The 15,833-nt window shown below is 45.0% G+C and overlaps 1 protein-coding gene across 11 annotated transcripts in view; it reads right to left on the bottom strand.

Moving 5' to 3' along the window:
* Nucleotides 1-15,833, bottom strand: part of SEPTIN6 (septin 6) — a 76,082-nt gene that overhangs the window by 24,039 nt on the left and 36,210 nt on the right. For all 11 annotated transcript variants that reach the window (XM_042242096.2, XM_042242100.2, XM_060408265.1 and 8 more), the window contains 2 exons: nucleotides 6,568-6,754; nucleotides 3,541-3,702 (listed from right to left, as the gene is read on the bottom strand). In XM_042242096.2, the coding sequence (XP_042098030.1) occupies nucleotides 3,541-3,702; nucleotides 6,568-6,754 (349 nt within the window). The remainder of the gene's footprint in view (nucleotides 1-3,540; nucleotides 3,703-6,567; nucleotides 6,755-15,833) is intronic.

The raw sequence follows: 15,833 nt of genomic DNA, 5'->3' as shown, positions 1-15,833 counted from the left end.
TGGGTTCCTATGGGGATTCCATGTAATTCTCACTCACCCGAGACCTCAGATGGGCCCCTGTCTCAGAAAACTCCAACAAGGGATAGTCCCAAGCCTCCTCTTGGGAGTCTGTTCCCAGACTCTCTATCTTTTTTTTTTTAGAGTGAAAGAAGGCTTATCCAGGGAGGAAATACACTCTGTAGACAGACTGGGGGCTATCTTGGAAGGCAAGAGAAGCCCAGGGTATGGGGTTGTAGACAAAGTGATAGGTAAGAAGTAGATTTATTCAGAGAGACACACTCCACAAACAGAGTGTGGGCCATTGCAGAGGACGAGTGCCCAGACTCACTATCTTTATGGTCTCATATGTCCCTTAAATTCCTCTTGGTCCATTTAAAAGTGTTCGATGAGTCAACCAGCCTGAACTATTCTATTCTGTTTCTAAGACACCCATTCTATTAGGGAGGTTAGATGACCATCCCCCTTAGCCCAGTGAAATACATTGTCAGGACCACTGATTCTTCATCTGATAAGATCTGGAGTGGGCATAGCTTCCTCCCAGGAGGACAATATTTCCCAGTTGTGGGGCTAGTTAACTGGCCTTCATTCTAGGCTCCTACTGGCCACCGAGCAAGAGAATTGTCTTTTACCATCTGAGCCATCAGGGAAGCCCAAGAGCATTGACTGATCCTCCCAAGTTCACCCTTGGTGGTGATTCACACACAAATATTGCGAACTATGGAAATGGCACTGCTGCCTTGGGGTGGGGGGAGACAGACTTGTACCTATGGGTCTCCCTGTGACCCTCCTGGCCACCCATATGCTCTCACTGGGCCCAAATGCCTTTGCTGGGGCCAAACCCAACAGCTCACAGGCAGCCAGCTGACTGAGCCAAATTGAGTAACTGGGCCTATTCCCTGCTCCCTGGCCGTGGTTTGAACCATTCAAAGAACATTCAATTTGAACAACAGAGCAAATTTTGGGCTTCCCGGGGTGGTGCTAGTGGTAAAGAACCTGCCTGCCAATGCAAGAGACATAAGAGATACGGGTTCAATTCCTGTGTTGGAAAGATCCCCTGGTGGAGGGTATGGCAACCCATTCCAGTATTCTTGCCAGGAAAATCCTATGGACAGAGGAGCCTGATAGGCTACAGTCCAAAGGGTTGCAAAGAGTCAAACACAACTGAAGCGACTTAGCACAGCACACCAGAGCAAATTTTAGCACTCAAGTCTGCCACCTTGAGAGCTATCAGAGTATTGGTGGAAAGTAGCATACAGCAAGACCTCTCCCTCTCTCTTTTGAGCACTCTGAGCCGAAATAAGTATTTTCAGAGCCACCCAGGAGCCAAGAGGGAGGCTAGACCTCTTGACTCTCATTCCCTGCTGTGAAAATCCCAAGTGGGGAGCTAAGGGATGACTGAGAAGTCTTCTCCACTAGAGCAAGAGGCTTCTTCCATTCTTCCAACCCAGTTCCCATGACAATTGGCTAGGGTGGCTGAGACTGTGGGGCTGGAGTCAAATCCAGAATTGAGAGGCCAGCATCCATTTCTCCTACCACTCAACCCCAGCTCTCTGATGCTGCTGCTTCTCAGGCCACAACTCGTCTGGAAGGCCCAGTGTGACACAGTTGCTCCAGGGATAGTCAGGCTAAGCAATTCTCTGTATGTATTTCATAGCAGCTACTCCCCCCGCCTTCCCCCATCACAACACATGTAATACACAGTCTGCACATGCATGCCCCCTCCCATGCACACGCCCAGTTCAGGCATGCTAGCTGTAAGCCACCCCTGTCTTGAGCCGTCCGTCACATACAAAAAAGCCTGGGGGAACGCAAGAGAATGAGTGCTGAGGGATGTTGCAGGGATAACCTCAGATCCACTCAAATTAGGTTTTTCAAAGTGAAGCTTTGGCACACTGGGACTATTTATTGTAAAAAAAAAAGGACCCCAAATCCCAAATCTCTTCACAGGTGAAACAGCATAGTTGAGGATTACTGCTTCATAGCACAGGAAGTTTCCCACCTTGAGGCCAAGGCTGCACGGGCTTCAAGCAAGGGCCCAGAGGTAAGCTGAAAGCAGAGCCCAAAACGATGGTCACTCCTGACCCACCACATAGTCAGAGGTTGTTCTGTGTGACACCCTGAGATTGCTGAGGACTCTTCGACCATATCCATATCCATCCTTAGCCAAGCAAACCACCAGCCTGAAAGCTGCCTAGTGACTCAGGTATCCATGGGGCCCGATGTTCTGAGGTGAGTACAAGTTTCCAGACCTCAGTGTGGTGACACCAGATGACGCTTCTCTCTAAGCTCCAGTTTTCTGGAGATTAGGTGCCCCTTCGGGTTTTCTTATCCTAGCAGAACCTAATTTTCATCAAAATGTCCTGGCGGCTGGAGAGGATATGCTGTAACCTTATTTTTTTTTTAAATTAGTTTTTCAATATTCAGGCCTAGTCAGAGAGGCCACAACTCCACCTCCCATGATCTACACAGTTCTATCCTCCAGCCAGGTTTGTCAAAGATAACCAAGGGCCTCTCATCACAAACATATCTCTGGTGTGCTGATGGGCAAAAAGGCAGGCAAGACAGTGACTTGCTGCCCCACTAGGCTAATTTGTTGGCTGATTCATAGGAGGTGGTAGCTGATGCGTAATGATGACTTAGGGGGCGGTGGCAGCAGGAAAGTTTTCTAAAAATGGCTTTTATTACAAGGCTTTCCTGCATTTGGCTATACTCAGGCATTATGTCATTAGGAAAAAACTGATGACTCTCAATAGAGAAAAAGAAATCTGTTCCCAAAGCAGAGGCTTTCTGCAAGCTATTAGCTGTCTCCTTGAAATCACAACATTGAAGATTTCGCAGCAACAGCATCAACACATTGTAAAGAAGCATGAGGAGCCATTTGACTCCCTGCCTCCTTCATTACTCATTCCTCTAGGAGGGGAAGTGGGGGAGTGAGAGGAAACATGGCAAGTGGTTGGTTGGTTTTTTTTTTTTTTCATTTTTTCCCTTCAACTCATTCACACTTAATAAAGCAAAACATAATCATGAAGTTTAAAAATAACATTTCTCTAGTCACCAGAAAAATTGGAGACTACGTGTCATTTTTCCTCCCAGGGGCAGAGGGCTTGATTATCTGAGTACAGATTATCCTCGAGTCTCCAAAGCCAGCCAACTTTCTCACACTTGCCTTCTTTTGCTGCATCAACTGTCGAGACATTTTTCTGGTCTGAGACAAAGACTGCCTTTCTGGCAGTCCCCCAGGGGCTGCCTGGCCTAGATGAGAGAGGCGTCAAAGAGGAGGGTAGGAGACGTCGGAATCCCCTGGTCGAACCGATTCCTGGGGTCAGCCATTCCCTCCTGCAGTCTCTGGCTATTTATCTCTGCATGTCTGAGGAGGGAGGAGCTGTCTGTCTCTAAATTCTTTCTCACAAATACCTGAGACTCAGATAATCGAGTTGATTACACTAAGATGGATGGTGAGGTCTGACTACTATTTGGCAAAATAATAATCCTAAAGAGCAAATGGCCAGAAAATTGAAGCCCTGTGTGAAGCCCACTCACGTTCATGGTTCCATTGATCTCTGCCACTGACTCATCATCTGTAGGGAATTGGTAGATCTGGACTCCGTTGCTGACAAGCTCGCTGGTGATTTTGATTTTGAACTTGGTTAGTTCACTCTTAGAAATGGCATCTGATTTGGCAATGATGGGGATGATGTTCACCTAGAGAAGGGAAGAGCAAAGGGGCATCATTATTGGAAATCTGCAGCTCAGAGTAGGTGACCTAGGACTTCTACCAGCTGCCAGAAGGAGCAGCTCAACCCAATAGTCCAGGCCTGGCCACCTCCATAGCCAAACAGTAGTATAATAAATGACGATGAGTGCTTTCTGTTTGCTGGGCACTGAACAATAAGTGCTTTACATGGATTAACACAATTAACCCTGGCAGAAAACTCTCCCAGAAGGTATTAGTACCACTATTTTACCAAGGACAAATTGAGACAGAGAGCGGCTAAGTAGCTTGTCCAAGGCCACAGAGCACACACATACTGGAACTGGGATTCAGATCCAAGTTGAACCTCATTTTTCAGTCTGTAGTCTTATCCTACCAGCTCAGATCCAAATTGATGAGCTGCGTGATATCTTAATATCAAGGTCATTGCTTTGGTGATTTTGAAGCAGAAAGATGACAACTGGGAATCTGTGGTGGACAAGGGGAGAAGAGGCCACTCCTTGTCAATAGTCAACTGTCCCAACCCATCTTGTGGGGGCTAGCCCTAAACTAGGTGAAAGAGACCCATGTGGGAAGTGAGGCAGGGCAGGGCTCCATGAAGATGCATACACGGCCCTCTTTCTGGAGCCAACACTAAGGAAGCAGCCCACTGACGTGAAGACCACCCTCCATTACTGATTTGATCTGTGCTGTGCTTAGTCGATCAGTTGTGTCCGACTCTTTGTGACGCTATGGACTGTAGCCCACCAGGCTCCTCTGCCCATGTGGCTTCTCCAGGGAAGAATACTAGAGTGGGTTGCCATGCCCTCCTCCAGGGTATCTTCCCAACCCAGGGATTAAACCCAGGTTTCCCACATTGCACGATTCTTTACCATCTGAGCCACCAGGGAAGTCCAAGAATACTGGAGTGGATAACCTATTCCTTCTCCAGAGGATCTTTCTGACCTACGAATCGAACTGGGGTCTCTTGCATTGCAGGAGGATTCTTTACCAGCTGAGCTACCAGGGGAGCCCAATTTGATCTGAGACTTAGCCAAAAATAGCTTAACTGTCAGAGTCCCTGATTAATTTCTGTGTAAAGAAAGCAGAAGCAGATGCCCAATTTTGTACAGATGTAGGAGAAAGGCCTGATGCTGCCCTGAAGTCCCATCCACCTGAACCTTAATCCTTGAAATTCTTCCAAGAAGGGACAAGGCTTTTACTGCTGGAAGGTCAAGCAACCGGAAAGGCACGTGCCTGAGTGAGACAGAGCAGAGCCAAGCTCAAGTTCACACAACAAGCACAGCTGGTCCTGCCAGCACACTCCAATGGGCTGGTGTGGATGGTGCTTGGGCCCTGAAAAGAGCTCAAGACTTGAAATTTCCCCTTTCTTTGCTCTTTGCCTTTGGAGAGCCTCTCCAGGCTGACGCCGCAGCTTCAGGTGTTGGTCAAAGAAAGACTGGACCTTGGAGGCACCTCCCTTCAGGTCTTTGGGGCATGGAGGTTGAAGCCTTGGCGAGGTAATGCAGCAGGCAGTCAATTCTTGTCTCTTTTCACCACTTCCCCCATCGGCACGCTGTAAACATAGGCTGAACTTTGCCTACCTAACTCAGCCCGCCTACCAGGCTGCCCACCACATGGCTCCGTGCTGCCTTATTCATGACATGCAGGGCATGGTGATGTTTCCTGAGCAGCACGCTACTCACAGGCGGTGAACTCATTGCTGTGAAAAATGACAAATTGCTCCTCTTTTGATGACAGCTGAAACTCAGTGATTATAGTGAAGGTGCTACTAAACAACCACATTTAAAGATTTCTTTTTTTTTTTGTAAAATAAATTCCCTGGAGTTAGAGAGAGCTCGGTCTGCATCCCAGATCCATTACAAGTCATCTTGAGCAAGCTATCTGACTGTGCCTCAGTTTCCTCGTGTGTAAAATGTGAATAATAATAATACTTACCACGCAGGATTATTGGAAGAATGAAATAAAAACAATGCATATAAAGGACTCATCACAGTGCCAGGCACATATGAGATGTTAAGGGAGGAAATGTACTAGTAATGAGGCTTTTTAAAGAATCCCATGGTCAATTATCTTGCACAACCAATAATCCTTTAACATGAAGAATCATTGTCTAATTTACATCTGATGTGGGACTTGCATTTTTCAGTTTATCTTAAAGCGGGATGTGCCTGAATCCCACAGCCATTTCCCTTGGGTGTGGAAGCAATGTAACCTGGCACCACAGAGCTGAGTTCAAATCTAGGCTTTGCCAGGGCTGGCTCTATGACAATGGGTGTCTCCAAACCTCTTAGAGCCTCAGTTTTCTCTTCTATAAAATAAGAGTAATGATGGTGTTTGCTTTACTGGGTTGTTGTGAGGATTCAATGAGACACTCCACAAGGCACTTTTACAGTGGTGACATATAATAAAGGTTTAATAAATGTTAGCTGCTATGATAAAATTATTATTGATAATAAGAATAATAACTTTTGAAGTCAAGCTTGCATGTTTGATTCCAGTATAGATCAGTTAACATTGTGATAAAGGAAAAAAAAACACCTTTCCACCACCCAAAGTCTGAGGCCCTAGACTCAGACAGCCATCTGTCCTGCATCCACCTTTATTCCCAAGAGGGATCAGGGCAGAAGACAGCTCAGTGCACACTCATGCCTGGTGCTGGGAAAACATCACAAAGCATACGACTCAGGTGCTGGAGCAATTAACATCATCTTTATGGAGGGACAGGGAATGAAGGGGAGGATGCCAATGCCACAGAACCTCTGCCGGACTCTGGCATCAGTGTGGCACAGGAGACCACCAGGAGGGGTCCAGCAGGCCCCACCTCCCACCCACCCTCGCCCCTGCCTCCTTACCTTACTGTCCAGCTTCTTCATTGTCACTAGGTCCAAAGACTTCAAGGAATGACCCGTGGGGGCGATGAAGTACAAGCAGGCGTGGATGCGAGAGTCATGGTAGGTGTGCAGTACCCTGCGGATCTTCAGCTCCTCCTGCAGGTAGGCCTCAAACTGGGCATCGATGAATTCCACGATGGGCTTGTAGCTACAGGGCAGAGTGGGGAAATGGCCAGACCCTTTCAGACACCTGGATTTTGTTAGGTTTCAAAGCTCTTTTTGAAGTTCAAAATGCCCCGGGTAATCTGACTCCTCCCACCTGACTGGATTTCAGTAGGCCTCTACTCCCGTCAGACTAGCCACCTCTTTTATTCCCACATGAGCCAACTGTGTGTTCATCAGTGTGCTTTCTCTCTGGAATGAGCGCTTCTCTCTTCTCATCCCAGTCTTGCCCTCCCAGGCCTCAAGACTCGGATGAATGCCCATCTCCTCCAAAATTCCCCAGTGATGCCAGAAAGCCCTTCTGGGCCTTGGGAGTGTGACAAAGAATTATGCTATTGGATGGCTTACTGATGCTTCACAAGGATTAGTGTCCCCTCAAACAGACTGTGTCCTTGTGAAGGGCAGGGACAGTGAGGGGCCCTTCTCTGTCCCGTGGGGCCCAGATGCAGTGTGGAGCCCCCTGGCATCTGTGGATGAGCGGATGGTGCCCCAGGCTGGGCTCATGTCGTTGCTTCCTGTGTCTCCCCTGCAGCAGCTAATACTCGAGCTGGGTACCCAGGGGTGGTCAGGATGTCTCCTTGACCGACTAAAGCCACGCCCCCTGCATTAAAGTGCAGAGTCTTAACCACTGGACTGCCAGGGAAGTCCCTAAGGTAACTCTAAAAATTTGAAACTTTGAAAATTTGGTAGAGTCTTACACACACAACCTCAACACGTGTGCACACCTCCCCACCCCCAAGCTCACTGAGTCCCCAGGCACAGAGCTCCTGTGTGGCTCCAAGTCCTGCTAAAGAGTCTTAGCCAAGAGTCAGTCCTCTGTTCCTCTCTGTCCTGGGAAGCTTCTTTCTTCTCTATGGCCCCTACAGCCTCTTTCTGCTCTAACTAAGTCAGCTTAGCCTCCACCCTGCCTCTGTTCTCATCTCCCTGTCTGCTGCCTCTCCATCTGGGGTTTCCTCCCTTCAAGCAAGAAGAGGTTTGCTATCTGGCCCAGGGCAGTGATCCCTAACCATTTTGGCATCAGTGACCAGTTTTGTTGAAGACAGTTTTTCCAAGAACGGGGGTGGAGAAGCAGGAGGGTGGGGATGGTTTGGGGATGGTTTCAGGATGATTCAAGTGCATTACATTGATTGTACATTTTATTTCTATTAATATTATTACTACATCAGCTCCACCCCAGATCACCTGGCATTAGAATCTGGGAGGTTGGGGACCCCTGCCAGATGGGGAGTCTGCAGAGACCACCGCGGGAAGGGAATGTGATGGAAGGAGGAGCCGGGCTCAGCCAGTGCCTCTCAGCTGCAGTAGCCCCCTACCCGAGCCTTTTTGAAAGATTCCCCTAGTAGAGAAGAGAAAAGAGCTTTTTAAAAAGGAAATCACAAAATTCTAGATTCTGAGAGCTACAGAGAGAGCCAGGTGCACGGTACCTCTGGAGCCCCAGAGAAAAATCTAAAAATATAGTCCTTTCTTTCTTCCTTTGATCCCTGTGAGCCAAACACTGTTCTGAAGCATAATAGCATCAAAGGATCACTTGGTTGCAGGGATCCTTAGAAGGTTCCTGAAGAATTAGCAGAGTGCGGGGGGAATACATCTCTCAGGTTTGTTTAATTAATTTTTGGGTGACTGGCTCATTCGAATGATCTAAATATGGCACGCCCATATTTTTTCCTCCATTATATAACTTTTTTATTTTATTTTTTGCTCTACAGAAGGGACCCAAGGAGGACACAAAGCAATGCATTTTTAGCTTTTTACTCCCTGCATCTCTAGTGACACACTGGGTCTATCTTTCTGCTAACGCCTCTGGCCCTTAGGGTCTCTGAAGAGAGGCATCATCAGAGCAGCCAATCCACCCACAGGATTTGGTTCAGTCTAATCCTAAATGGATGACTCATCATTGTCTTATTCATTTTTACCCTTTTCCCGACATTTTGGTTTTTAAATTTAGTTTTATTGAGACGTAAGTGACATATAGCACTGTATAAGTTTAAGGTATACGGCATAATGATTTTATTTACATACATCATGAAGTGGTTATCACAATGACTCTAGTAAACATCTATCGTCTCACATATGTACAAAATTACAGAAATACAAACAAAATTTTCCTTTTGATGAGAATTCAGGATTTACTTTCTTAACTTTCATATATAACATACAGCCATGTTAATTACATTGATCATGCTATATATAAATTACATCCTTTATATTTATTTACCTTAGAACTAGAGTCGTATTCATCTTTTTATCCTCAGTGTCCCACATGGTATCTGGAATTTAGTAAGGGTCCCACTCCCACTCCCAATGGCTCATCTTCCTTCAATGGCCATCTCTCCCATCCCACTCTGTCATGCTCACTGGACTCCAGTCCATGGTAAACAAAATCCCTTACTCCCATAAGCAACTGTGTCACAAAAATGCTTCCTTCTAAAAAAAAAAAAAAAAAACTGCTTTCTTCTGAGGGACACCTGGCTCCCCTTCAAAGATTTTGCTTCCTTCATATCCTTATCAACTGGAAATGTCTACATCCCTCACACCCCAAGGCAGCTTTTTTCCAGCCCATTTTCCCTAGCTTACTATGATCTGCTAAAAAACCCAGCTCCAATATATTCTACCCCTCTTTCTCATGACTGTTTATCTTTTACTTTTCAGGGTAGGAATTCCTTTTTATCTTTTGGCCATGCCACATGGCATGTGGGATCTTATTCCCTGACCAGGGATCAAACCCATGCCCCCTGCAATGGAAGCTGGGAGTCTTAACCACTGGACCACCAGGGAAGTCCCTTCAGAGTAAGAATTCCTTAGCCTGGGGTCCACAGACCTTGAAGAGGTCTATGGATAGAATCCATAGGATCCATGAACTTCAATAGGAAGAAACATCTTTTTTCACTAAGCTGTAACTGAAGTTTAGAGTTTCTTCAGGTACAAAAGTAGGTAATGCAAAGGAAACCATAAACAAGACGAAAAGACAAACCCTCGGAATAGGAGAAAATAATTGCAAACAACCCGATCAAAAAACGGGCAGATGACTTAAGCAGACATTTCTCCAAAGAAGATATACAGATGGCCAATAAGCACATGAAAAAATGCTTAATACCGCTCATTCTTAGAGAAATGCAAATCAAAACTGTAATGAGGTATCACCTCACACCAGTCAGAATCATCAAGAAATCTACAAACAATAAATGCTGGAGAGGATGTGGAGAGAAGGGAACCTTCTTGCACAGCTGGCGGCAATGTAAATTGATACAGCCATTATGGAGAACAGTATGGAGATTTCTTAAAAAAGAAATGAAACTGTCAAATGGCCCAGCACTCCCACTACTGGGCATATACCCTGAGAAAACCATAATTCAAAAGACACATGTACCCCAGTGTTCATTGCAGGACTATTTATGGTAGCTAGGATATGGAAGCAACCTAGATGTCCAGAGACAGATGAATGGATAAAGAAGTTGTGATACATATATACAGAATAGAATATTACTCAGCCATAAAAAGGAACAAACTTGAGTCAGTTCTACTGAGGTGGATGAACCTAGAGCCTGTTATACAGAGTGAAGTAATTCAGAAAAAGAAAAACAAATATCATATATTAATGTATACATATGGAATCTAGAAAAATGGTACTGATGAACCTATTTGCAGGGCTGGAATAGAGACGCAGACATACAGAATGGACTTGTGGACACAGTGGGGGAAGGAGAGGGTGGGACAAATTGAAACAGTAGCATTAAAACATATATATCACCATGTGTAACACAGATAACTAGTGGGAAGTGGCTGTATGATGCAGGGAGTTCATCCCAGAGCTCTGTGACAACCTAGAAGGGTAGGAGTGGGTGAGCGTGGGAGGGAGGCTCAAGAGGGAGGGGACATATGTATACTTATGGCTGATTCATGCTGCTATATGGTAGAAACCAATACAACATTGTAAATCAATTATATTCCCATTAAAAATTGTTTAAAAACCACACTGAGATATCACCTCACACCTATTAGTATGGCTACTATCAAGAAGACAAGAGGAAAAAGAAAAGAAGACAATTTTTATCCATTGATCTGTTGTTCCATACTTGGATTGTTTCCATATCTTGGCTATTGTGAATGGTGTCACAATGGACACAGGAGTGCAGATATCTCTTGAATATCCTGTTTTCATTTCTTTTGCAATATGTACTCAGAGGCAGGACTGCTGGATCATATAGTAGTTCTATTTTTTATTTTTAAAATTGTTTTCCATGATGGCTGAGCCACCAGCGGTGCACAGGTATTCCTTTTTCTTTATCTTTGCTAACGCTTGATTTCAGTAATTATACTCCAATAAAAAAATAAAAGTCATTCCAGCAAAAAACAAAATAGGTAACAGTCTACAGTAACTTCAGCAGTGCCTGTGATTTCATAACCAATAGAAATTACCAATATTTTTCATTTCCTATAATTGTTGCAAATATCTCAAAATAGCATTTATAATCATGACCTCTAAATTATAATAGTTATTAGACCTGCATATAGCTATTGTTATTTCAGAGATTAGTAGAGAAGGACACAGATTCCTATATCACAATTTTAAAGTATTTTGGTAACTGTATTTTTTTGGTGGGCTTCCCTAGTAGCTCAGCTGTAAAGAATCCACCTGCAATGCAGGAGACCCTGGTTTGATTCCTGGGTCAGGAAGATGCCCTGCAGAAGGGATAGGCAATCCACTCCAGTATTCTTCAGCTTCCCTGGTGGCTCAGCTGGTAAAGAATCCGCCTGCAATGCGGGAGACCTGGGTTTGACCCCTGGGTTAGGAAGATCCCTTGGATAAGGGATAGGCTACCCACTCCAGTATTCTGGCCTGGAGAATTCCATGAACTATAGAGTTGATATATTTTAGGCAAGTTATTCTGAGCCCAGAGGCCTCACTGGTTTAAGGGGCCAATAGCAGAAACAAGCCCAGTCTAGACACTATTTCTTATTCATTTCAGATGGTGATATGCATTATGAAGACAATAAAATAGGACAATGGGATAAAAAGTGACTGAGGGCTCAGCTACTTTAAATACAGTGATCAGGGAAGGCTTCTCTGAGGATGTGGCACTTGAGCTTCAAGGATGCAAATGACAGTCATAAGAGAATGTGGAAGAAGAGCATTCCAAGCAGAAGGAAAAAAAAATGCAATGGTCTTGAGGCGCAAACAAGCTTGACAAATTTGAGCAAGAGAATTAGGGAATGAGGAAGCGCAATATACTGTTCACAATTGCCAAAGGTGGAAACAACTCAAAAGTCCATCAACTGATAAAATGTGGAATATCATACAATGGAATATTACTCAGTCATGAAAAGGAAGAAAATTCAGGTACATGCTGTCACATGGATGAACCTTGAAAACATTATCCTAAGTGAAAGAAGCTAATCACAAAAGGACAAATAGTATATGATTTCACTTCTATAAAGTACTGCTGTTGCTGTTACTCGCTCAGTAGAGTCCAACTCTCTGCGACCCCATGGACCGCAGCCTGCCAGGCTCCTTTGACTATTCTATGAGGTACTAGAATAGTCAAATTGACAGAGACAGGAAACAGAGTAACAACTGGGAGCTGAGAGGAAAGGGTAATGGGAAGTTATTGTTTAATGTGTTTCCTTTGAGGATGATGAAAATGTTTGGGAACTAAACAGAGGTAGTGATTGCACAACACTGTGAATTTATTAGATGCCACTAAATTTGTTCACTTTAAAATAGTCAATTTTATGTTATGTGACTTTCACTTCAAGAAATACAAAAATAATGAGATAAAGCAAGTGAGGTAATGGAGACAGATCACATAAGGTCTTGTGGGTAAGATTATAGTAAGAGTTTATTTTTGGTTTTTTTTTTGTTTTGTTTTGTTTTTTACTGTGAATAGGGTCTTCTGTTCCATACTGCTTTCTAATTGGTTATTGTCAGATAAGAAGTCTATGACTTTCTGCATATTTATTTTGAAATTAGCTACCTTGTCTTTAAGTTGATTATATTGGATTTTGTAAATAAAGATATTACAGAAAAGTAAGAGTTTTATCTTTCAATTGTTTTCTTTCTTGATAATGTTAACCAGTCCCTTCTTGAAATACTGTCCTTTGGCTTCACTGCCACCATTAGCTCCTACCTCTATAAGAACTCTTCTTTCTCACTCACCTTAGCTTCAATTCTTGGCCTGTCTCTGAGGTTCCATCCTGGACCATCTTTTGCGGTCATTCTGCACATCACAGGCACTTTAGCCCTGGGTGGTCCCGTTCACTGTCATGGCCTCAGTTACCACTGGCTCCTATCACACTTTGTAGACACCCAGAAGTCACCCCAGTCTCCCTCTCCCACATGCCAGCCCTCTGTGCAAACACAGCTATCAGAAGCTCCCCTGCTGGAAACCCAGAAGACCTGGTCACAGACATCATACTCAAACAGTACCATGTCAGGCATCAAAGCCAAGATATCACAAGGTCTGGTCTCCTGGAACCAGATTCTCAGAGTGACAGCACATCATTTACTCCATCCTTCCAATCACCTCTTTCCTCTATGCTCATTGCTATTCTGCTCTCTCCTCGTGGACTTACTATCCCTCCAAACTATGTCCATAGACTCACTATCCCTCCAAACTATGTCCACTGTGCCCTCTGAAACTCCTGAACCATGGTGAACAAAACTGCCACTCAGAGTGTGGTTCCCAAACTGGCAGCACTAGCATCATCGGAAGGCTTGTTAGAAATGGAGACTCTCCAGTCTCCAACCCAGACCCACAGGATCAGAATCTATATCTCATTAAGAGCCACAGTGGCTCATATGCTACTTTAAAGTCTGAGAAGTAGCATATGCCATCTTCCTCTTCATAGCACCTGCCTATCTCTTTATGCTACTGGAAATCTAATTCTCTCCTGAGGACCCCACTGCCTAGCAGCCCCCTTCTGTGTAGGCTCCTCATTCTCCCACAACCTGTGTATGCTGGGCTCAGTGCGGTGGGCATGCAGGCAGACGCTGAGCACTTCTAGACCATTACTCCTCTACCTCTGTGTAAAACAACACTCTCCATTTGAGACCTGTTCCATCCTCTTCTGGAGGTGCCTGACCCAGTCTTTCTTCCTGTTCTGGGTGACTGCAATGTGCTTGTGGACAAGCCATCAGCCTTCAGCCTCTTTATTCCTTGATGGCCTCAACTTCCCCAATCTCCGGACCCTTCTACTTCAGCCACCTCCACACCAGACCATTCGCCAGGCCAGCCTCACCCAAGATAGCCTCTAACACTCCGCTCTCTGACCACTGCCACACATCTTTCCAGCTCTCCTATGTCTCTGATGGGCCTAAACTTGATCCTTCACCTCATAGAATCCTCTGGTACTTGGTCTCTCCATTATCTTACAGGCTATCAGCCCCTCATGGCCTCATCTTCTTCTTGGCCTGCGCTGACCCCCTAATCAATGGCCCCAAACACTCTTTTATCAACTCCTCTCCCATTGCACCCTCTTTGCCTGGCTGAACTGCTGGACTGGATACATTTCAGTATCTTCCCTCTGCTCCTAGACCACTGCCGCTGAAGTTGACTAGAAGCAATCACAAAACATGGGGTCTTGGCACCCAAATTCCTGGCCTCCAACCTCACATATGCCTTTAAAACAATATGACATCCCTTTGCTTGGGCTCAATTGGCTCCTTCCCACTGCTTTCATTGACCAGGCCAAACTGTCCCCACTTTCCTCAAGCTCTGAAACTCATCTGTGACCCTTCCCTCTCACAGGACCATGTCACCTTCTACTTTATCAGCACAATCAAGGTCACCAGGCTCATACTACCCCAACCTGCCTCACTCCCTTGCCTTCTCTGTACCCTCTAGCCTCTGAGGGTATCCCTCAGCATCCCTCATCCTGTTCAACGTCCATCAGCCCCTGTGTACTTGATCTCATTCCTTTCAGGCTCTTTGGAGAACCTTCTATCTATCAGCTCCTCACCTCCTACTGATCACTCCCCCTCCCTGAAACCTATGAACAGGCTTACGTCTTCCCTCGTCTCAAAAAAACAAAAAAGATCTTTCCTTAGCCAGTCCTCCTCAACCACACATTTCTCTCCAACTACGGCCCTGTGTCTTCTCTTTCCTTACCAGTCAAGTCTCTCTTTTGCACCTACTACAGGGCCTGACATATAACAGGCGCCTTATAAACGTATTTGGTGCATGGATAAAGATGTTTTTTGAAAGCACAATCTACTCATTTATTTATTTCTACTTCATCTTCATTCCTCAACACATTGTAGACTGCTTTCCACCCTCACCAGCATCCTAGTTAACACACTCAATGGATACTTTGGGGATTTTTGTTGTTGTTTGAAGTATAGTTGATTCGTTTCAAGTGTACAGCAAAATGAATCAGTTATGTATACACATGCATGCCCGCGTGCTAAGTCACTTCAGTTGTGTCTGACTCTTTGCAACCCTATGGACTGTAGCCCGTCAGGCTCCTCTGTCCATGGGATTCTCCAGGTAAGAATCCTGGAGTGGGTTGCCATTTCCTACCCCAGAGGATCTTCTCTACCCAGGGATTGAACCCACGTCTCCTGCACTTCCTGCATTGGCAGGCAGGTTCTTTACCATTTAGTGCCACCTGGGAAGCCATATATAGATATATCTATAGATACAGATACCCTGATGCTGGGAGGGATTGGGAGCAGGAGGAGAAGGGGACGACAGAGGATGAGATGGCTGGATGCCATCACCGTCCCGATGGATGTGAGTCTGAGTGAACTCCGGGAGTTGGTGATGGACAGGGAGGCCTGGCGTGCTGCGATTTATGGGGTCGCAAAGAGTCGGACACGACTGAGTGACTGAACTGACTGACTGATAGATATAGATATATTTTCTTTTTAAGATCGTTTCCATTATAGGTTATAATAAGATATTAAATATAGTTTCCTGTGCTGTACAGTAGGTCCTTGTTTATTTTATATAGTGTATATCTGTTAATCCCAAACTCCTAATTTATACTTCTTTGATGACCATAAATTTGTTTTGTATGTCTGTGAGTTGGATATTTTTAGCTTTTTAAATTTTATCTTACTTATTTAT

This window comes from Ovis aries, chromosome X (genome assembly GCF_016772045.2).
Source record: "Ovis aries strain OAR_USU_Benz2616 breed Rambouillet chromosome X, ARS-UI_Ramb_v3.0, whole genome shotgun sequence".
Lineage (NCBI taxonomy): Eukaryota > Metazoa > Chordata > Mammalia > Artiodactyla > Bovidae > Ovis > Ovis aries.
The sequence above is the reverse complement of the archived record's forward strand: the minus strand, read 5'-3'. Positions and strand labels throughout refer to the sequence as shown.